This window comes from Apteryx mantelli, chromosome 2 (assembly GCF_036417845.1).
Source record: "Apteryx mantelli isolate bAptMan1 chromosome 2, bAptMan1.hap1, whole genome shotgun sequence".
Taxonomy (NCBI): Eukaryota; Metazoa; Chordata; class Aves; order Apterygiformes; family Apterygidae; genus Apteryx; species Apteryx mantelli.
This window is the reverse complement of record NC_089979.1, coordinates 57,840,009-57,864,100: the sequence shown is the minus strand read 5'-3', so window position 1 is coordinate 57,864,100 and position 24,092 is coordinate 57,840,009. Positions and strand designations below refer to the sequence as shown.

The window sequence follows — 24,092 nt, the reverse complement described above, 5'->3', positions numbered from 1 at the left end:
GATATTTTTTTTGTTTTAACAGAAGCTGTTGCCAACAGGAATAGACAGAATTCTAGATAAAAATGCAGAAAATAATTGCCTGTGGGTCCCTAGGTTAGAACTCCAATATGTGTAAAAATCCTTAATGCTGTAAGATTAGCTCATGTACTCAAAGGAAAAATTTTGGTCTTTCAGCACATACTAAGCATGCTAATACTTGTTCTGTAAAATCTGACAAGATCAACAAGATATGCTGCAGTGGAATCAGCCACCAACCATTTAGCTGGAGTTTACAGGTATTTCCACTGTTTATTCTACCAGAGTGCACTTACTCAAATTACCATTTGAGACTAGGATAGCAACCTGGAGGCATAAAATGTCTGAAACCACTGTGCTGGTGAGGGATGACGAAATGAGCTGGGAAAACTAAGGGAAGGTGAGGACTGCTTGCTTATGGAGGAAGATACAGTCTTTTCAAAGCATAGACATATTTGCTGCAGTGTTAATAGAGAAAATCTTTATACATCTTGGGTGCCCAGTTGCAGGCACATACATGTATGTGTCTGCATACATAATGTATGCAGTGGCAAACATTTGCAGCATTTTACTACTGCTGGTAGGAAAAACCCCACATATTTAACTAAGCATTTTGAGTGATTTAAAGTTCTGGCTTAGGTAGTACACTTACAGTATTATGAACGGACACACTTAACAGGAGAGCTGACAGATAGGCACGCTGAGCAAAGTTTAATCAGGCTAGCAAGGAATAACAATGAAAGGACAAACTCTTGTACTATTTATTTCAGTCAATTTGTGTAGTCAGATAGACCTAAGGCTGAGGTTGACGAAAACTTTGAACTGGCATAGTCTGGCACTGTCTCTGAATGGGGACATCCTGCCTGCCCCCTCACAGCCCTCTTTCGTGCCTGAAGTCAGCTGTTTGCGGTGGCCACGGGATGAATTAGCTTGGGAAACGGATCTGTCTGTAAAATAATCCCTTTTTTGTTTACTGGGGTACTTTACAGGCAGATCACTTCACTCATCTGGTCCATTGGAAGGATACAAAAATGTTTGTACTGGCATACGGGAAGCAGTGGAGGTGGGGGAAAAGACAGGATTGCTTTTTCAGATACAGTGCCAGTTTAACAGACTTGAACTACAGCCCAAGTAAAACCAAAACTGAAGCTGTATCCAGGCACAAACAAGAGAATTTGTGAATGGATTTCCAAACCTCTCCCCTCCCTGCAGATTTAGGTCCCAATTTAGCAAGGCACTTGTGTGTGCCACTTAAGTGAAGACACAGATTTCCCTGCTTCGCCGAGTCCTGCGGCAGCAGCGCACACCAGCCTTAAATAGGTCAGAGACTTTCCTTGTAGAAGAAATGAGCTGCTGGGAAGCTCACAGGAGGCTGCAGCAGCTTCTCCCGCCAGCTCCTCCCCGGAGCAGGGCGCCGGGGCGAGGAGGGGAGTGGATTGCACCACCCGTGATCCCCTGCCTGGGTAAGCTTCCTTATGGAGTTTATCCCGGTGGCAGAAGTTGGAGCAAAGCCCCCGCTGCTCTGACGGCTGCTGAGGCTAAGCCCCCTGGGATCACAGTGGTGCGACCAAGCTCTACATCTGTCACTCAGACCTCAGCTGTCCTCTGAAAGAGGGGGTGGAGGGAGAATAAGAGACAAGTGAGCTTATTAGTATTTATTATTTGCATTATTATAGCACCTCAGTGCCTTGCCACGGACCAGAATCACATCCTATTAGCACTGTGCAAACCCAGAACCAAAGTACAGTCCCTGCCCCAAGAGGCTTACAATCTAAGCTTCAGAAGACAGGCAACAGCGGGATACGAAGAGCTGGATCACCGCGATGGAGAGTATTGTCTGCCTGTTGAGAAACTATCAGAGTTCTTCAATGCTGAGTTGAATGAAAGGCCTACATTTTAGACATTCTTCACACAGTCAACACTTTGTATTTCTCTTTAAAAAAATCAAAAGATCTCACAGAATTTCTGTTACATTCAGTGAAAAACATTTTTCATTGCAAGAAAGACATTTAAGGTTATTTTACAAAACTCTGGTTTGGGTTTTCTAGACAGATATCTGAGCACATTTACAAAGTCTACACATGCAGTGTAAAAACAAATTAAAAAAATTTTAACCAATAGGTATTTTTTGGTGCATTCATTTATTTAATTTTCACTCTTGCAAAAAAGTGATATCTTTAAATTCAACTTTTTAAGAAAAATCAGAGGTGATTTCATCTGAACTATTTTTATTTTTCATCTTACCTATTTTTCAATAAAAATAATCTCAATAAAAAATGATTACCTTGATGGAATTAAAAACTGCTAGATACAAGGGTAGAGAGCAACTGTGCTTTTACAAAAGGTACATAACTGATTTTACAGTTTTCTCCATTCAAAAAGTGTGATTACAGCTCTGTGTGAGAAGGACATGTGATTTACAACTACCTTTTTGCAAGCATAGCACATGTGCTTATTTTTAATAATTTGCCAGTGGGGGGCAAATACTGCTCAAAGTGTCACTAAAATCAACAGCTCTTTGACACAGCTGGCCTGCTACTGTGTGTCATAGTTAATACTGTGAATAACTCATGAAGTTCAATATTCTTGGTTTTAACTATAATTACTCTGTGATAATAAGTATTCTCAGGCTTGAATATCTTACAGAGGCCTGTAGGAGGACAGTATGATTTATCCCAATGAAATGGGATAAAAGAAAACAAGAGCTAGCCAGACAGTTTGTAAAATCGTTAAACATTTTCCATGATCAGTTCTGTTATTAGCCATTTGGATAGCCCCCACTGAAGTCACACAAGTAACATATACGCTTTACCTTAAAAGAACATCTAATATTAGCTTTCTTCTATGCATTCTCTAAATTGTTGTAAACATCCAAGATACCCATATATACACATGGGTATGTGTGTGTATATATATGTGTGTGTGTGTATACTTGCATATACATGTATAGGTATATATACACACAGACATATATATATATGTACACATACATATATACAGATATGACATAGTTAGGAAATAGTAATGTCATTTTTATTGCATTCTTAAGTATCACAGAACAAGGGTATTATAGGCACACATCTTAACTACTCATCCTTACTACAGTCCTAAAGCTCATTTACCTGAGATCTGCATCTGTAAAAATAAAGTTCCATTTTTAGCTGTATGTTACAAAAGACTAAATTTCAGCCCCACAGATATGAAATTACAACTTATTTTTGAAACAAACACTACAAGTAAAATATGCTATCTTATAAAAAAGATACTGCTGAAAGAGATACATATTAAAAAGGAAACATGATCCTTAGAGGTTTAAAAATCTTCCCATGTCTTCCTACATTGTAATAAATTTGTAAAAAATATTTGACACAAAATCTCCACAGAAAGCATCCTGCTGAAATCACGTACCCTTTAAGCCACCCATCTTGCTAAAATTATGTAGTTCAGGAGGGTAGATTCCATGTTACAAGAATTTAATTTCCATCAGTTTTCATCATCTCGTCTGTAGTAAATAGTTTGTATTTTCTGAGCTATGAACATAGCCATTTCTCTAGTGCCTGCAGCAATCACTCGGCAGGACATAAGATCCAGAGGTCCCCCTGAGGACAAGAGGGTTAAGAACTGTCTTAGGTCATGCAAAAAGGCAACATATTCTTATATATAAACCACACCGTAATTAAATAGGTTCAGAAACATTGAAACAACTTCACATAGCTCATTTTGGGATGAGAAGGAAAACCCAAATGAGGAACTCCTATCTTGAATCAAATCTTGAGATCTTGAAATCTCTTGCAAAAATAATAATTTCAAAAAATTCTAGATACAATGCCAAAGCAAGCAACAGTAGCAGTGAATATCTACATCTGTTCAGCACACAATAATAAATGCAATAGTTCCTTGTTTTCTCTCAGATAAAAATCAAGATGTGTTTTCTTGCAAATTAAGTGATAGGAAGGGATAAAACAGAAAATAGTTCAATCAGAATAGCATCCTTAGTCCCACGTATCTTTCCACAATATCTGCACAGTGGTCACAATAAACTTCACTCTTTTAGAGCCCCATTTTTCTGGAGATGGGTACCATAGAAATGAATACAATAATAATCTAAAATAATAAACCAGAAACTATATTGTCCGTTACTCCCTCTAAGAACTTCCTAGTCAGTAATGTTAACACATGTATCTGACAGTCCTTCCTTCTTGAGATGCTGTCTGTCTCTGCTGAAATCTGTTTGGAGTCTGAGCATAACTAGCAACCTTCTGGGCTAGTCTTTACAGAAAATCTGATGCTTTAAAGGAGTTACTCAGAGTCATGGAAAGACAATTTGACTCAGAAGACCTTTGATGTGATGAAACCCCAAGATGGAATTACATCACTGTGTTATGAATAACCAGTCAGAGTCTAATGGAGAATACAGACATTTCTAATGAATATTGCTAGAAATGATACTGAATCACAGGAAAAGGACTGTGCTGAGGTAACAAAAGTTGCCCTGAAATACCACTCAGTCCCAAAAAGTCAATGAAAAAATGAATATTTTACTCACCTGAAGTGTCTATCACAGTGCCACCTGCCTCTCTAATAATGACTGTAGCTGCTGCCAAGTCCCAGCAATGCAAGCCAAACTGGTAATAGGCATCTGCAGCACCAGATGCCAAATGGCACAGCGCCAGGGTAGAACTTCCGATTACACGAACCCTAAACACAGCGACAAGGGGACAAAATAACGTAAGGCAGAAAATGCCTTAGATTTCAACCTGTGTGTCAAGATTGCAAATGTGCAATGTACTTGATTTAGGTACAATTACATTCTACTTAAAACTTAATGAAGTGCTGTTTTGTTGTTGTTGTTTTAATGACTTTCAGAGACATTTTAAAATATCTTACCCATGTGCTTGGGCCTTGAGCAATCTCTCAATGTTACCAAGGAACAATTTCAAAGTTGCAGGGTCACGTTTTGGACCGATTTCTGTTAAAATTAAGGCCTTCGAGATATCTGCAATGTAAGTATTTTTTCCATTAATTTAACAGCTTCCAGGTAGATTCTGGAAATTTCTTCAAACTAAACAGTAATGGACTTTTCACAGAAAAACAATTTTCATATCCTCTTTCTACCCCAAACTCTTTCACAGGATAAGTGACTCCGCATTAAAAACTGAAACAAGACTAAATTTTTCATATCAAATATTCTTATCTAAACATACTTTTTTTTTTTCTGTAAAGAACAGGAAGATTAAAAATAACAATGCATTCTTATATTCCTTCTGTTTCCATACATTGTTTTCTTTCATTGACCAGTCAGCTTTTGGCAAATTCACTAACATTAGCAATCAACTAAAAATAATCCAGTGACCTAGCAACTGTTATTGACACTAAACGGATTACATTTGAAAACATAATGGTTCTTGAATGGAGAACTTTAATGTAATTCGTTAACAATTAAAGATTTAAGAATATAGTAAGATCAGTGAAAAGCTTCTACCTAAGTATCAGTCATCCAGTCATAGCTCCCCTTCATTCTGACATTTCAGAGTGAAGACACCTTATGATTGAAGAAACCTCTTTCTTACCATAAACTAAAACAATATCTCAATTAATAATGATAAAGTAACATTGCATTTGTATTGTGTTCAGCTAAGACAATTCTGGTTTACAGCAGATGAGGATATTAGTCTTATGCACAGTCAAAGCCTACTGCAGTTAAAGGGAAGACTCACAGTGACTTGCAAGGTGTTGAAGTAGTCTTCGCAGGAGATATTGCTAGAATATAAGAACCTTATGCCAAATTAGGTGGAGACAGCTGGTCAAATGCCAAGTGTCCCTGCTTCTTCTATGTCAGTTGAACTCAGGAGGTGTTAAAGATACAACGAACCTCAAAGTTGATTACTTATTAAATAGTCTGTGTCCAGTGTCAGGTGTCACCTTCTACCCTGCATGAAAGGCTAAACATTCATTCACACAGGGAATGTCTACCTGGTTATTACAGCTAATTGCATAAGCTGAAAATTCTTAGCAGAAGTAGCAAGGAGGTTTTCAAAAGCAAATTAGGATAGAGTGAGACATCATTTAATTTAACAGGCTACCAGTGAATTTAGTATTACAGAGGAACATTATGGATTCTAGCAATGTGGTAAGTGGTTGGTGAGTAACAGATATGTAATTAGATTAAAAGTTACAGGATATCACAAAGCTTAACTGTAGGAATATAGATTTAACAGTCACTTTTTAAATTACTGCTTTGAAATATAGAAACACCGATCTAGACATGCTGCAGGGTATTCGCTGTTTAGCCACAACTGAAAATTCTGGATGGTGAAAGCAATCTTCCTTAGATCTTTTTGCATAACAGACCCAAGTTATAATTACGGAATACTTGATGCATGCCTCATTGCTGAAATGCCTCAAGCATTCACACCACACCAGTCACAGCTAGGTCATGACAAAGACAGTTGTTCTTTTGAGTTATTAAATATATTCCTCCTGAACAAACAGATCTCTCCAATTTTAATCAAGGCTATGGCCAGTTAGAAATTGGATGAAGAGATTGAAGTGAGGTAGAGGGAGAACTCCACTTAGGAGAAGGAGGTGTCTGCTCCCAATGCTCAATATGGTTTCAGCAATTCAAGGTACAAGAGAAAATTTACTGAGCGCTCCTCACTCTGATATAAGGCAGAAAAATAGGGAGGCTTGGTAGAAGAGATTTAACAGTGATACAAAAACATTTATGAGGAAAAGACCAGTTCTGTTGACCACAGAAGATTAGAAAAAGAAAATACAGTATTAGCACATGTAAGGCCAGACCTGAAACTAAGCGTGAGAAGAAAGTATCACTCAAGGTCAAAGGGAAGATGGCTCCTTCATTTAAGTGTATCCTGACTGAGCTCAAAACCAGACCTATACAAAATTAATCATTAACAAAGAACAGCTTTTGTGTGTACTGTAATTTCAAATAATTAAATCCGAACAATCCTAATGTCTGCCTGGAAATTATCTTGTAGATTAATGTTACAGAACAATCTAATTTCTGAAAACAAAAGGCATGAGGTAACATGGAAGCCTAGGACTCCCCAACACATCACACATTGGTGAAGGTTACTTCAGATGTAGGTACATGGAAACACACTCTCAGGGCTGGTTTATTCCACGGAAGCCACAGTCTTTATAGAACAAGAACAACTCTGAATGTATATACTTAAACATCAATAGAAGTGAGATTAAAGAAGCTCTGTTTTCACTGATGAAAATCCCCACCACCAAAGAATGTATCTGAAAACAAAGGAAAATTTCAAAGCATTTGGAAGGGTAGAAGGTCCCCTTCCTGTGCTGTGTTCTAGACACCCATATAGACACTGAAAGACCAGAGAAAGGAGGACAAAAGTGGCATGTGCCAAAATTATTCCTTGCTCAACTGGAGACCAGAACACTCTGACTACATATGTGAGTGAGGCCATTTCAAGAGTGGCTCAGCTAACCCAACCTGGGGTACCCCTAATTTTTCCCTATAGTCTCTGCCAGCACGGATTCTTGTGGAATATGGGGTATTCAAGCACAGACAGAAATGTGATTCATAATCTGGGATTAAAATCTTATCTCAGGTACTACAGACCTTACAGTTTGCTCCATCTCTCCAAATGGGGAAACCCTCGCCCACTAACTTAATTTAAGTGAACATCCAACTTCATCAAATTTCAGGGAAGACTTGATGCAGGGTCTGGTTGGGGGACTACAGCAAATCTGTAAGTTAATTTGCCTGAATTTACTATGTTTCAAGCTCCCTAAAGCTCAAGATCAAGCTAAAATCTCTTGCTGGGGTGAAATTTTTACCATCTCCTGTTTACATTGATGTAAATTTTTGGCACGTGTTTGCTTCTGTCCTGTTACATTCTCCACTGCATTTTGATTGATTAAAAGAAAACTTATCTATACATGTCTGATCATTGTTATCTATTGTCATTAGGTAAACAGACAGACATACGATTTGGTTTACCAATAAATTAATTCCATTAAAGTGTTGACTAAATGTTGGTAGCTATTTTTATGTTGAAACATACCTCACACACAAAAGCAAGCTGTTAAGGAACTCCTGTAAAGCATGCATCCTTTAGTTTACTGTTAGCATATATGTCTATTAACATAACACATTTTATGATGTACAAGGTTATCTGAAAATAAGTGAATAACAGCCACCATAGTACTGTGAATCTGATTCACCATTTCCATTGCATTTGCTTATAAAAGGTTATGCCAGTGGCGAAACTGGAATGAAACTGGTGAATCTGCTCATGCTTGATTATTTTAAACAATAGTTATGAATCAAAACAATTTAGGATTATTTAAGAGTAGTTCACATTCAGCTGTAATATTTTAAAAGAAAATAAGAAAAATAGTGATGTTTTCAGAAAAAAACAAACACATAACAACAAAATTATCATGCAGAAGAAATACTTTCCATCAGGATAATGATGTTCATTATCCTAATGTCGATTTGTAACAGCTCTGAAACAAAATTAACATATTCCTTTTAGAGTTCTAACAAAATCTAGACCAACCTGTCTCTTTTGATACCTGAAGCCTTTTGTCATTACAAAATGCCCCTTGACCTCTTCTACCAGTGTATAACCGTTCTTCAGTGCAGTGGTAAATTACACCAAATTCAAGCTTTAAGATTTTGAAAAGGAAAGAAATGAATGCAACTCAAATTACTCATCATAAATATAAACAACTACTAATGGCAGAAAGATCAGCAATATTTTAATTGGTACATATAATCAAAGATTATATTGATGCTAATACACTGGAATAATTTTACTATGACGTTTGAGATATAGGTCATATAAAACTCAGCTTATAAAGAGAAGTTAAGGCAATCTGTTCATAGTCTTCTAAACTCTTACTTGCACCTCATCTGTGTTCACATCAGAATGGATTAAATGTTAGTTGCTTTCAAATTCAATTACATGTTTTTATTGAAAGTATGCAAGTCCTCTAAGGCCAAATTCTGAATGAATGAAAACTTTCACTGGTGAGCAGTTACACATAGAAGTAGTTCCATTGACTTTGGCAGGACCATGAAGGTTTGCAACCCCAAATACGTAAATATGATCAGTTAGGCATCCAAACTCAAAAGTCATGACACCTGGTTTATTAACAGTGGATACTTTTATACACACTTCATCTTTCATTATGCATTTAATTTGCCCACCTTTTCAACCACAGTAGTCTACTCCAGTCACTTTTCCAAATTTTTCTCTGCAAAATCCTTTAATATATAAATGTGAGAGTCTCATGAAATCACAAAGACTCCAAGAAAAGGAGTTTGAAGAGAAATACCAAGTCTAGCGACCCAGAATGAAAGCTTTGGAGAATGAACAACACTGGACTCTTTGTGAGAGTGCCTGCTTACCAATAAGAAAAGGATGGTCAAAATTAGACCCAAGATATATACTAATTTTTCCATTTCTTTAATATCTTTCATCAAAAGATCTTAAAGCACTTTACAAACTTAAATGATAAGTTCCTAAAATCACCCCTAGATAAATATTATTAACTATATTTTATTTAGGTGTAGAGAGATACGCAAAAATTAAGTGACTTGCCCAAGGTCACAGAAGAAGTTGGTAAAAAGGTCAAGAAAACATCTCAGATATTCTAGACTCCAGATCTTCTCCCCATTCAATGAGAATAACCATCAGTGTTCATCAGAGACAGTTCAGAGGGAATAGGTTGTCCTTGCTCCTTACCCTGAGGTCCTATCTAAACCAATTTTTTTTCTGATATATGCTAACTATTAAAAGACTCTTTCCCTGAAGACATCTGCAGGAAATTCTTCAGTGCTGTTCAAAGCTTACATTCAGGTCAGTTCCCCTGTGTGTACTTTGGCTCATTTTCAAGTTACTACTTTTTTCTGTTTTGCCCTTTTCTTTATTGAGGGAGTTTTAACATCATTCTTTGTTTTTTGTTTCAGCTTTGTTTTGTTTACATAATCCAAAATATGCAGCATCAAAAGCATGATGGTGTTCTAGAAAACAATAAATATTACAGAAAACTGTCTGGTAATCATATATAGTATTCAAAAGGACCTTCGGGAAGGAGTAAACTTCAGAAGAGCATGGAAGTGTTTCTCTGCAGTTTCTATGTTTGAAATGTCAAAATAGAGAAATAAACAGCATTATTTGTTTTAAATCAGTGAGAACTCCTAGCACATCTGAAAACTATGTTATTCCTGAACAGAGTTCTTGCTGGCTTCAGTGGCAGCTCTATATTTTTAAGACTGTGGAATTAGTCTGTACGAGGCACATTCCTTGACAATCTGAATAGCTACTTCTTCTGTATATCTCAGACTGTAAAATAGCAACATCTGGAAAAAAGCCTCTAGCATGAATGAGTACAGCTAGGAAACTCAAAGAAGATAGCATACACGAAGGCTAGGTTCTTCTTTGTTTTCCTATGATCAAGCTCTCATGAGGGAAGTATAGCAATTTTACTATAAAAAAAACTCACAAAGTCAGATTAAATAAACTAGGTCCATAATTTTGTATTTATCATAGAAAGCAGTTCTGAATTACATCTCATAGCAGCAGTTAGCTTTCACAGATACTGCTAGTAGGAAAGAAGCAATAATAGTCAACATAAGAACACTGGGAGATACATTTAAATTATGAATAGGCAGCACTATATTTAACTCATTGCGGCTTTGTCTTACAAAACCTTGCTCACTCCAGTACTCTCCTTGTAATCACACAAATCCTATAATATTTATAATAATTCATAAGAATTATCCTATAATTGCCAGTATGCATAAGTGAAGTTTTGGAGGACTGGGATTTTAGACTAGCAGAGTATGCCCAAACACACTTAAATAGCATGGAAAAGCCAGTGCAGTAGCTGATTGGATGTTTTGTTTTTTAAGTTCCCACAGGGCTTTTAGGCTTCTAGTCAGATCTCAGGTTACCCATCTTAAAGAACACATTTTATACCTCTTTGTTAACAGCAAATCCAATGCTCACCGCCACTGTTGGAAACCTGTGAAAAATAAGAAATGAAGTAGCTTTAAAATAAAAAATCTCTCGAAGTATGAAAAATCTCTGAACTTACTAGTTCTGCAAATCACTTAGTCAATGAAACCCTACAGGGAGCTCTGAGACTTTACCTGAGTTTAAGCTAATAACGTTCTTGACATTGTACCATTTTTCTTTTCTCGGTCTCTTTAACTTTGTCAATCCTTTAAAAAAATTTAACTTAATATGGGAAAAGGCAAGAAAAACACATGAAGATATCAGTATTTTTATATTATAACATGTTGTATATTTAGTGATATTTTTGCTTTAGTGTAATTGAATTATCCAATTTAAAATCATTAATGTTGTTATAACAAGTAATCACTTCTGAGAGCACATTTTGTTCAAGTGAACTCAGAGCATTTGAGATAGCAATTAAGTTGCAGGGAGATACCTTACTGCTGACATTGACATAAGAGGAAACCTGTTGCTCTACCCGCTCTTTTGCAAAGTGATGATCATGTATTTAATTTGTTCCTTGTGACTAAGGTATAATAATTGCACTTTAAATAATGAAATAAATTCATTTCTTAAAAGCATGTTTTAAAAAAGACTGTAGAATAAAGGTCCAGAAAATATTGCTAGGAAGAGAAAATTTTACTTTATTGGATGAAACACCAGTACATGATCTCCACCCCTCCCAGCTGCTTGAATTCTATATAATTGCACCAGGAGTAAAGGAAATGACTTTTTTTTAATGATAACTGCAATTATGTTAAATTCTTAACTATAAGGCAGAACATATTTTAGTTTTTTAAACAGAAATATTATGAACAATCATTAGTTTACAATACCCAGCACTTAAATGATGAATTAAAATTTCTATATTTTGGCAGCAATGATCCCTGGATTTTTTTTTGCAAGGCAGTATTATAGGAGTTTAAAAAATAAAATCCATGTTATACAGTAAAGCTGAGTTTTCAGTTATATTCTACATATATGCAATGGTTGTACTTCCTGTGACAAATGAATATGTATATTGAAAGGGAGAAAACACCACTATTAGAAGGAATATTTAACAACCACATAAAGAGTTAGGCCAAATGTCATCGTAGTACAGCCTTGTTCCTTCAGTTCAGGTCAAGTCTCTACATGTTATGTGTGGTATATATATACTAGCTGTGAGTCAAGAGCTTCTGGGTCATTAGGCAGAGAATCAGCAGAAACTTTAGCTTACCTTTAGGTAACAATATAAAGTTCTTTCCAGCACAAACACTCACTACCTGAGATATACTACATGAGGTATAAAAAAATACGGGGATGATTCCCACTTAAGCAAAACCTTTCTGAGTTTGAAAATGTAATCGTGTATGTAAGTGTAGACTGAGCAAACAGCACAGTAATCACAGTAACGGTAATCTTTAAACAAATGGGAGGATTAACAGGAAGCTGAGTTTTGCTATTTTATCTGTTTCCACTTTACTGTCCACTTACCTGTGCACAAAATTGCAGGTTCCATCAACAGGGTCAATAATCCAGGTAGGACTGTCCGTGAGGATACATTTTGAACCAGCAGCAGTGGATTCTTCTGCAATGAACCTGTATTTGATGTTGAGTAAAATGTGTCTCAGAAAATTGAACTCCATCCTTCTGGTTTTTGAAGGGCTATTTAATTTTTATATTATATACACATACATATATATTTCTTTTTTTCATTTGGGAGTGAGTGATTTTCACAGAAACTTTGAAAAAGAGTTCTCAAATTTATAGCATATGATTTTACATGGTAATAAATAATTCCATTTATGTTCACTCTCCTAATATACAGTTATGAAAGCTGGGGAAAAGCATGCAGAAATGGATCTGAACTGGCATCCCTGGAATCCTAGGAGAAACTTTTCTGTAGAACATAAGTTTGTGGATTAGACCTGTCTCTTGCAGTAAATAATACAAACTGCAAAATGTACCTGCTGCTCTTTGCAGTCAAATTCAGTCAGTAAGAAATAATGCACTTTCAGAAAATCCACAATCTGACTCCTACAGGAATTTCTTTGCAGTAGTTTGAGTCAGGAAATCGAGAGATTTACAAAGCTGAACTTTCTTCTTCCGATGACCCAAAGTAAATCAACAAATTAATTTTTTTTTGGATGCACAAGGCACATATTGAAATCTGAGCTTGTCTTCTGTTCCGTACCGATTTCTTTCAGTAGTTTTGTTTTTGTTTTTTTCCTGGGAAATGTACATCCAGTTCTGGCATATTTCCTGCTGACCTCAATTATCCTTGCTCTCCCATGAACTGCTCAGGGTCTGTTTCTGTAAGCGCTCTGCAGGTGCTATTCTTACAGATTTCAGTAGAGTTCTGCACATACAGAATGTGCAGAATCAGAATGCTGGTACAAAATTTTGGTTTGGGTATCACATTTGAACAACTGGCTTTGGTATACAGAGTTCCTGCAAATGCTTGAGGAACAAGAAGATTCTTTCAAAGTCACAAAGAGGAAAAAATAGGAAAAAAAATAAGAGAAAATGCCTTTTGCAGAAACAGTTGCTTCCCTAGAAGTAGAGTAGCACCTAATTGCTCTTGTGCCCTTGACACAAATTGCATAATGCTACAGCCATGGCCTTAAAATGTTCTGCAGACAGCACAGAAGGAGACTTCTTGAATTTTTCAGATGCTACTTTGCCTTTCCCTCAGTAGAAAGCAACTAATTTGGTGGCATTATAGGCCCCTGTTGGCATGACAGGAAGGGCTTGTTACTATTTTAATCTCCATTAAATAGAACAGTGAAAGGCCATATTTAAAAGGACCCTTAAAGAGTTAGTGTGCAACCAGGAAGCCAAAAAGACTTGAACAAGCAGTTGAAGTTCTCAAACATATTATATTGCAGATTGCTTGTTCTGTATATTCCATCATCTTGTCTTGTTGGTGTTTATCACTTGATTTTCCCTTTTAAAGTTCTTCTAATTATGACCTAAACACATGATAAGCTTTGGCTGCACTGCTGGCTGCCGATGAAACTCATCTTCCTGGAGATGGAGCACCTGACAACTGATCTCAGATTTTCCATCTTCACCCATAAATTATGTCTCTGTTTCAACGCCCTGCCAGCTCCACCAACCAGAGGTTGAATTGTAGCCGTTGTCTTGTCAAAGACAGGTCAAAGGGGAATCTCTTTAAAGACAGAGTTTTTCTGTGTAAGGTGTTTTACTCTCAAGTATCATGAGTCTGTCACTTGCCTTTTCCTTATAGTGGTGACTCTGCACTGCAGTCCTTATGTACAAAAATTCGAATATGAAGCTGGGGTACAGTGGTGCCATTGATAGGTAACAATGTCCAAGATTAATTTTAAGAAACAGGAGGTGTATGACAAATTAGGTACTCATTGCCTAAAATAAGCCTGTTGTTGCTGTACAGTGCTGTGTACTGTGATAGCTCCTATAGGCCAACACACTACAGGTGTGTTGCACTATGGCTCTGTGTCCTGTAAAAGCATACAAACTAAGCAAAACATTCAGGCTAAAGCACTGGATACCAAACTTTAGACAGGTACAGTTTCAGAAGTGGGAGGGGTAGCCATGTTATCACAGTAGTTAATTAAATATACCACCCTTTCAGCTCTGTTGACCCCTGTTCAAATCTGGATTAAAGTTTTCTCCCACAGAAAATGAGCCTCGTAATTTTAGCCTAGCCTTAGTGGAAATCTGTTCATATCACAATAACACTGTGAAAATCACTGCTGGAACAGCCGGGAAATTGTAGCATGGCATAAACTGCAGCTAAGAGTGATATTCACTTAAGAGCAGAAGGGTCAAAACAGGGCTCCCCTATCCCTTTACTGGGGTCTGAGGGAAAAAGCCAGCCACCTAGAGTTGGATGTTAGCATCCGTAATGGCAGTGTCCTGATTTTAATGGCTATGGGATTAAAGGCACGATTAATACCAAAGATGTCAACTTGTGTAACAATAACACAGGCAAACAATACAGTAGGTAGCCTTTTTCAACCAGTAGTCCATGATACTCTGCTGTGTGTATCTGCATTTTGCAAAGCTCTACCAGAAAAAATATTCTTTTGAAAAGACTTAAAGTATTTCAGAGTGCTGAAGGGATAGAGCAAAGATAAAAACCCGGATTAAGCACAAATGAGTACAGTGCATATTCAGTAGCCAAACAGAGACAAGAAGAAAGAAATATGTTTTTAACAGGTTTTCCTAACATTTCTTATTACTTCTGAGTACATTTCCAATATCTCAGGATGTGTCACTCTGCCACAGCACAAATGGTACAAATTGCAATGAGATCCCTCTTAATTTTTCTAAGATACATTTTTTGAGTCAGCATAAGAATAAAGATAATTTAAAAGAGAGAGAAATAACATAGAAATCTTCACTGATGGTTTTAACAGGCATATTAAGGGAAAGACCTAACACAATTTAAACAATCTTTTAATGTTTACGTTGCACTTCACCCTAAATTAATTTAAATCTTGATTGCTACTGTGGACTCTTTATTTGATCTATTTTTTTAATCTATTGTTTTAAGCTAATCTAAATTTATTCACTGTCAGAACAAATTCCAACCAAACCCAACAACACTGTTTTGAAAAAATAGCAATTCCTTCATTTGCTCATGTAGTCAGAAGTTAACTGCACAGAATTAATAAAGTCTGAGATTTTTCAGTTTCTAGGTCTATGTTGACCTTAAACTTTTGTTCCCATTCTGAGTAACTTGAGTGCTTTTGATGATTCCCACTTTATGTGAAATTTGTATGTTGTATGTTCTCTGCCAGACTGTCCAGGGAAAGAAACAACATACTGGAGATGAGAAAAGAGTACAGCCAGCAATAGTGGATGGAATATTACACAAATAATAGGTTTGTAAAGCCTGGCACTCTCTTTGAGAACCACAGCCAAGAACCACACATTACGCTGTACAGTACTGCTTCAGTATGCGATCACATACAACACGTATTTAGAAAGCCATATTTAGTATATAATGTTCTTTCTACTCATTCTTATGGTTTTTTTTTTACAACACCATAGCTGACTGAATCAGATTAGTAAAATATATGTAGTGTTAGCTGAGCCCTCCAGATTCTCATCTTTGTTTATTTCTGCACAGTACTGGATTGCAAGGCTCATATCCAGTAAAGAAGCATACAGTTCGAGGGAGATTATGCAGTATTTAAGTGATACAGAGGCTCTGCACGGGTTCTTGAAGGAAGAGGAATTTTACCCTTGTAGAGTGAAGTCAAATGTGGAAATGAGTTGCTCAGTCTCTGCATCACACCAACCCCGGCCAACTAATATAAAACCTCTCTCTAATCTGTGCACAGGGAGGAGTTATTTTCAAATTGACCTTCACAGTTCCAGAAGAGTCAACAATATGATCTATTTTTAAAACCTTGGGTTAAAACCCCAGATAGTATCTTGCTTGTATCTTGTTTATTTATATGCATCAAATGATGATAAACAGCCCTGCTTCTCACTGATTTTAGGATCCTACACAGCACAAGGTAAATGTGATTAAATATGACAATTGTCCTGATCTGGCAAAAGCTTATGCATAATGGTAAGAGATAACGATGGAAGGGTCTGAAGGATAGGGCCTTTGTTATCATTAATATCAGCTTTATTTTAAAATAGATATTCTTCACATTATTCTTATACAGTAGACAACAGATCAGTATTGGGAAAAACATGGAGGTTCATACAAAACTTTCATACAAGATACCCCTACAGGAGAAAAAAACATTACATTACTATTAAATACATTTCAAGAAGTTAAGAAACAAACATTTAAAAATGCACGGATCATGACATAAATATTAGAAAATCTCGTATCCTGAGTATATGGCAGCAATAGTTTTTTAAAGAGGAGACTTATGTAAGTGTCTAACAGGAGCAGATTCATATTTAAGAGATATATAAAACTGAATGAAACTGAATTAAGAAAAATTAATTTTTACCAAAGATATTTGGCTTCTAGGGACAGACTTTTAAAACTCCCTTTAAACGCCAGCCAGCCATACAGCTTTTACAGGAAAAAATGGTCATGGATAGGTTCTTTCTACAGATACTCACCTGTGGGAGGGAAACTTCTCTTTCAGAGCAGAAATAATTAAATTTTCCACAAAATGATCAGTTTCTGTCACAAGATCTGCTGCAGATGTCTTCGTAGACACTTGTTTTTCCTCTGTTAGAGCCTTCCTAATAATCTGAAAGAGAAATTCACAGATTAGATTGGTTTCAGTCCTTCATCGTGGACGCTAAAATAATATTTATTTTCAAAATTACACGGGACCCTGAAAAACCTCTGTAGGCTTAATTCTATCAGAACCTGTTCTATTTCTTCTGCAAATAAAAATCCTGCTGAGATAACGAGTAGTCTCAGGGAATACAGGATTTTGAATCACTCTGCAAGAATCTCTTGACAGTTCAGAAAAGGATTGATGAATGGGATACATCTAATGAGAAAAAAAGACGATGGTAGTCATTGGGATTTAGGAAATTACAGAAAATACGTGTAAGAATAAGAAGAGCCACAAGACTCAGAAATATTTCATAGTAAATCTTTTTTTTTTTTTTTTTTTTAATTTGCAGGGACAATATCTCCTCTGCTCTCTTATTTTAAAAACATGCAATAAAGCAAACTATGTTAGTTTATTTTTGCCAACAAAAATGCGTAACATTAAATTTTTCTTCTGCATATGGATGTTCTGAACTTCAAGCATTGACCATCCACTAGTACCAAAAGAATTGCTATTTATTTAACAAAAACAAAGATTTAGACATTTCCCCAGATATGGAATTGGTGATCTAACTCTTGATTCTTTTTGGAAAAATATTTATCTCCTTTTAAAAAGTTTTGTTGTTATTAACTCAGAACTACACCACATCCATTGCAAATGCATATATAGGAGAACAGTTAATGAAAACTTTTCCCCAATTTTACCTTTTTCTTTCTGTTTTTTTTTTTCAATCCTTCATTAAAAAAAAAATGGGTCAGGATGATAATGCTCAAACTGAAAAAGTAGTTGACTTACTTTTAACCAGTGAAAATTATAAATTATTTGAAATTAGGAAAACTAAAACAGATAAAAAAAATAAGCAATACTTATTTGTGTAGAATTGTATTAAATAAAAAACAGCACCAACAAGATCAATATTCTAAGTCCCTTCTAAAACGTATATATTTAAATTATTTAAGGAAATTTCCATTGATTGAAGTATTTTAAAACTATCTCAGGAGAAATGTTTTATGATCAAACAAAATAGTTCTGCTGGACTGGGAACCAGGAATCCCCAAATTTCAGTCTCAGCTCTTGTTTTCCATAGTCTAAAATACTACATTTGAAATGTTTTCTGCTTGTTCTGATATATTATCTACATTGCTGACTGTTATGTATGTATGTTAGTGTGGAAGGCCCTCTGACTAATCTTTCTGTTTCATGAGCTGTAAAACATGAGTTATGCTTATTTACTGAGCTTGAGGACAGATTAATATTTTTCAGTTTGAACTCTTGCTAAAGTTCATTACTGCATACCACAATATTTAGTCCACTTAATCTCTTTAATTCCATTAATGTCCTGCATGGTTTTCTTGATGATTTTACCATAGATTCAGAAGAGTGCAGGTCTAAGAAGGCCCTCAGGCTGCTCTTTGGTCCAAAGCAAAATCCAAAACACTCAAGTCATCTCAGCTGTGTTGTGCAACCTGTTCTAAAAAACCTGATACGCGATGCCTTTTATTTTTATTGCTCTTCTTTACTATATTGAGTATACATAAGTAAGTGTGATGCTTAAGACTGGGCCCAGAAATTCATATAGTCAAGCAGACAAGGAATACCACTTATTTCTTGCCTTCAGCACTTCTTTCATTAGTGAATATCTGGATTTTTTTTAGCAGTGCCATGTTCTTGACTCCTATTCAGTTCGAATACATAGATTAAGGAGAATTTGCAGCCATTTAAATCAGTACAGGCTAACGTTTAGCAGGAGAGCTAGATCGCACCTGACTCTTATTGCAAAAGCAACGGAGAAGTTAAAAGTTCTCTTCTGTGGATGGGCTATGTGGTCAGTTGCTTTTCATTATGTGTTCCAGTATTCGATCTTTCCTTTTTAAATGCAATAGTTTGCACTTCTCATCACTGAATTTAATCTCACACATTTCTGATCCTTTTCCAGTTTTTCATGACCATTTTTGATTAGATTCCTGTCTTCATTCCTCTCACTTGGATTTTATATGGGCATATACTCTATTCTGTCATTCAAGTCCTCCATTAAAAGACTGAATATTACCAGGTCCAAAAATGGATTTTTGCAGCATCCAACTTGGTATGTTCTGCCAATTTGACAGCTATTGAAAATATTCTTGTTTCCCAGAGAGCTGTGTAGTAGCCTTATGGTAGTCAGATTCAGAATGTATTTACATAATTTATTTTTGAAAGTGTCATGGAAAAGCGCTATCAAAAGCTTTTCGAAAGAAAAGCATCACTTCTGTAACTTCCACTGTTATCCAAGAGCCGGCTGTCAGGAGGAGGTGGTTAAACTGGTTTGATGTACTCTGTCTCTTTGACAAACCCACCCTGTCCCCTTCTCTAGCTGGTACCTGGTGACCGGCACGCACCAGCCTGAGGGTCCATCTTACAGTCACTTGGTGCATGTGAATCCCCAAGGCCATAGTCCCGATACAAAGCTGTGTGGACGGCCTTCTCTCCCATCCCCTCCTCCAGTCAGGTGGCGGGAGCAGGCCCACAGCGAGGGCTGTGACACATGCTAGCAGGACACATGGCTAGTTCCCTGTGAGGAACTGCTTCTCCCCACATCTTCTGCAACTGGTGCATGGGTGGGGGAGGATTGCAAGAGAGAAGTCGTGGTGCTGTGCAGAGGTTACCAGCAATAAATGGGCACCACATCTGTATTAGCTTACCTCCTCTAGCAGGTGATGCTGTGGGGCAGATGGGTCTCTACTAATTCTCTGCCCCTGACAAAGGGTCTGACAAAGGAAATCTTACTCATCTGCACCAGCCTGTATGGGTGTGTAATGCAAGTCAGAGTCCAACACTCGAAGATGATTCCCCCCACCATCATAAATGAAACAGCTTTTATTCTCCATAAATTTATCAAATAGCTCATAGTCGTCCAGAATTCTACTTACATCGAATAATACCTACCAAATTCCTCTGACTACTAAGAATATTAGAGCCCAGTGCTGTGGTGGAGAGAACAGAGCACTCTGAGAACTTCACCCAGCTTGTCTCCTTGCAGAAGCCTTATGTTAACTTTTGTAGACACTTACTGCAATTGCCTGGTCTTCCCAACTGGGTGTGGAGCTATGTAAAAGCTTTTCCCTAGATAAAAGTCATTGTAGCAGGTAGGCAGAAGAACAAAGTACCTACAGGTTGACGACACATCTGCTTGCTCCTTATCACTATTGTACAATGAAACTAGCAAGCAAGAAGTTGTATTTTGGCTGTAAACGTATTTTACTAGGCTTCATCGTTGTATTATAGATTGTTCCAAGATTACGCAGACTTTTACAGCAGCTGATTTGTGAGAGTCTGTGGTTATTCAGAGTAGAGCTGCTTAAAATTTTTAGCCTGTGCTGTCCCTCCACTAATAAAGAATTGTCAAATCCCACCTGCTTTTCTTATGCAAAAAGTAGTATCAAGCCATGAACAAAGCAAGTAGAGTTTGCTCACAGAATAAGCAGAAGAGATGTCTGAGAAAGTTCAGTTATATATGGCCTCACAGAGTGGATTAGGCGTGATTTCAATGCAAGTCAGTTATAGAGATTACAAAACCATGGCCATTCTCATTATGAAATATCTAAATATGGAGGCCCCGAGATATTTTGTTAAAAAAATGGAAGTAAGTGACAGGGTAGGCAAGAGAGGCAATAACTTTGCTCTGGGAATGGAAGTTATTCCAGCAACATCACTTTTGACACATATTCAAGCAATCATTTATTTATCAGCCTTTTAAGTTTAGAAAAAAATTATTCCAAAGCAAAAATGCGTATCATTTGGAAGGAAGATATATTTTGGTTATACTCATGAAACATGATGCAATATGAACTAAACAGTCATACAGGCAAAAAAAAAAAGGGAGATCAGGATTACTGACTGTATTACTGATTGATTTCCCCTAGAAATTCAAAATCTTGATTTGCATGCCTTCCTTCAGGTTAGGCCTTGCAACGATTCTCATAGATGCTTTCTAAGATGCAATCATAAGATGATTCTAAGCCTTCCTAATCTGGCATAGATTTAGGAAACAGAGGACCTTAAAAGAAAGGCTGAAATGGGAAAATTTCATGCAGGGTTGGAGATAGCACTCAGATCTGCAGAAAAGACAGTGCAAGCAGATTTCTGGGGATGGGGGTGAAGATGGAGGAGTCTGAGGGAAGGGAAAGAGGCAGAAGAAAAAGAAAGTGAACTTTACCAGTGGAACCGACTGTTTTTGGTGGCCAAGACTCAATTTTATTAGTTGATTTTCAACAAAAGTTAATCTAGTCCTATCAAACCTATGTTTGTGCCATACATCTGGCCTTATGTGCCAGACATAAGGCATTTTGTGTCCCTATATTTAGCTTTTTTGGGGACTAGCAAAAAGTGGATTGACTCTTTAATAAAAGATACTGCCTTACCCGCACATTTGTTTAAAGATCCACAGGGGTCTCTGATGGTTTTTGCAATTAAATACATTCCTTAACATTATGAATCACAGAATCACAGAATGGTTGAGGTTGGAAGGGACCTCTGGAGTTCATCTAGTCCAACCCCCCTGCTCAAGCAGGATTATCTAGAGCACATTGCACAGGATCGTGTCCAGGCGGCTTTTGAATATCTCCAGAAAAGGAGACTCCACCACCTCTCTGGGCAACCTGTGCCAGTGCTCTGTCACCCTCACAGTAAAGAAGTTTTTTCTCATATTCAGATGGAACTTCCTGTGTTTCAGTTTGTGCCCGTTGCCTCGCGTCCTGTCACTGGGCACCACTGAAAAGACTCTGGCCCCATCCTCTTGACACCCTCCCTTTAGATATTTGTATACATTGATAAGATCCCCTCTCAGTCTTCTCCAGGCTAAACAGGCCCAGCTCTCTCAGCCTTTCCTCATAAGAGAGATGCTCCAGTCCCCTAATCATCTTTGTAGCCCTTCGCTGGACTTGCTCCAGTAGTGCCACATCCCTCTTGTACTGGGGAGCCCAGAACTGGACGCAGACTCCAGATGCGGCCTCACCAGGGCTGAGGAGAGGGGGAGGATCACCTCCCTCGACCTGCTGGCAACAGTCTTCCTGATGCACCCCAGGATACCATTGGCCTTCTTGGCCACAAGGGCACATTGCTGCCTCATGCTTAACTTGGTGTCCACCAGCACTCCCAGGTCCTTCTCCGCAGAAAGTTAAAAAAAATTCTACCAAATTACCAAATCCTACTTAAACAACATGTTTGGCTGGTTTTAATTTGGCCTGCCATGGAATCAGCCATTTCCTACCAGTTGCAAGGTAGCAATGGCAACTTGCAAAGTAAAGATGCAAAATTTAATCTTCTGGAATGTTTATTTCTTCCAGGAAAAGGTGCTCAGCTGTGGTCTTCTGGGCCATTAAAATGGTTGAAGATGGTTATGGCTGTATTCACAATTAAATATTTTGAGAGATAATGTGTGGAGTCTTGAGCAAGTCATGAGAGTGTCTCTAGTGAAATGGCTGGCAGAATGAGCATGCTGGAGAAACTCCAGTTTGGAGATTCAGTGAGAGCATGACCTGTCATCCCAATTTGGATTATCCATTTGTTCCTTGCATAACTAAAACAAGCCTTCTCTCCTCTGGCATTCTGTTAACCTTTGTTGTCCCTTTTTCTTCTACCAAAGGGAAAAATAGGTGTAATAACACATACTAAGGAAAAGTTACTGGTCCTGGATTCAAGATAAAAATCATAGCATACAGATACAAAGTGGTTTTCAAAATATAGCAGAATGGAAGCAGAGGAGAAATATATGTTGCTGCAGTATGTATTTTACCCAATTTCTCATCTGAACAATCTGCTGATCCCACTTCTAGGCTCTGTTGGAGCTGGCAAACTTTTGCCATCGCACACAATGGGGCCAGGATGTCTCCAGAGATGACTAACCTTCATCTGTGTTGAAACACAGGTCTTAAGCAAGCTACTGTTGATCTCCGCAAAGACATTGCCAATTTATCTCTAGTAAGTGAATTTCAGTCATTGTGAAGACACTGATACAACAAGATGACAAAAATCTCTGTGACACAACTGTTTTTCTCTGGACAAGCTGCTCAAAAACAAATGCTGGTATTGTAGTCTATAAATGCACAATATTCTGGATAAATGCACCATGGCATGAAATATCGGTTGTTCATCGGTATCAGCATCACAGCATGCTCTAAAAACATTTCAGCAGCAGCATAAATGCTCATTTGTTTTATAAATGGAAAAAAAAAACCTATTAAGGTGTGTTCACACTGACAAACCCTTCCGTCTTTTTTTTTTTTAAATGAAAATCCTCCGAGTCACCAAGTACACCCGCTCTCCATCTTTACGGTAACGGCAGCTGCCGGAGGAGGGGGCCCCGGGGATCCCGACGTCTTTCCACAGCGCTGGGGCGCAAACCAGGAGGTACCGGAGGCTCCGACATCGGCCGTGACGGTGGGCGGGCGGGCGGCGCCGGTGCGGTGCGGTGCGGTGCGGTGCCGCCCTCCTCCTCCTCCCTAGCTCCGCCGCACCTTCCCTCCCCCCCCCCCCAAATTTAAAACGCGCCCCTAATAAAACCGGCGGGGGGAAGGATGCTCCAGCCGCGGGCGCGGCCCCGCCGCCCTCCCGCCCCGGGCGACCCCGGCCCGGCGCGCTCTCACCTGCCCGGCGCGGAGCGCCAGCTGCACCGCCACCTCCGCGCACTCCTTCCAGGGGTCCCCCCCGCCGGCCGCCCCCTCCGCCTCCTCGCACGGCTTCATAGCGGCGGCGGCTCCTCCGCCCGCTGCTACGGGGCAGGGCCGGGGCGCGGGGGCCGGGACCCACCGGGCAGCTCCGCGGAGCAGGGGCTCGGCGCCGCTCCGCCGCCCGC

The 24,092-nt window shown here is 38.1% G+C and overlaps 1 protein-coding gene across 1 annotated transcript; it reads right to left on the bottom strand.

The window, feature by feature from the left end:
- Window positions 1-1,655: 1,655 nt before the first annotated feature.
- On the bottom strand, window positions 1,656-24,035 carry IMPA2 (inositol monophosphatase 2). The gene is made up of 8 exons (XM_067290717.1): window positions 23,884-24,035; window positions 17,094-17,227; window positions 12,507-12,611; window positions 10,992-11,037; window positions 8,565-8,673; window positions 4,903-5,011; window positions 4,562-4,713; window positions 1,656-3,614 (listed from the first exon to the last, which is right to left on the bottom strand). Exons 1-8 carry the CDS (start codon window positions 23,980-23,982, stop codon window positions 3,499-3,501), a joined length of 870 nt encoding a protein of 289 aa, XP_067146818.1. The 5' UTR covers window positions 23,983-24,035; the 3' UTR covers window positions 1,656-3,498.
- Window positions 24,036-24,092: the final 57 nt, after the last annotated feature.

Coding starts and splice junctions, on each gene's coding strand:
- IMPA2 (XM_067290717.1), bottom strand. CDS start 23,982: ATGAAGCCGTGCGAGGAGGCGGAGGGGGCGGCCGGCGGGGGGGACCCC. Junction 5,012..8,564: donor TCAGGTATCAAAAGAGACAG/GTTGGTCTAGAT, acceptor CTTACATTGCAG/ATATCTCGAAGGCCTTAATT. Junction 4,714..4,902: donor CTCAAGGCCCAAGCACATGG/GTAAGATATTTT, acceptor CGCTGTGTTTAG/GGTTCGTGTAATCGGAAGTT.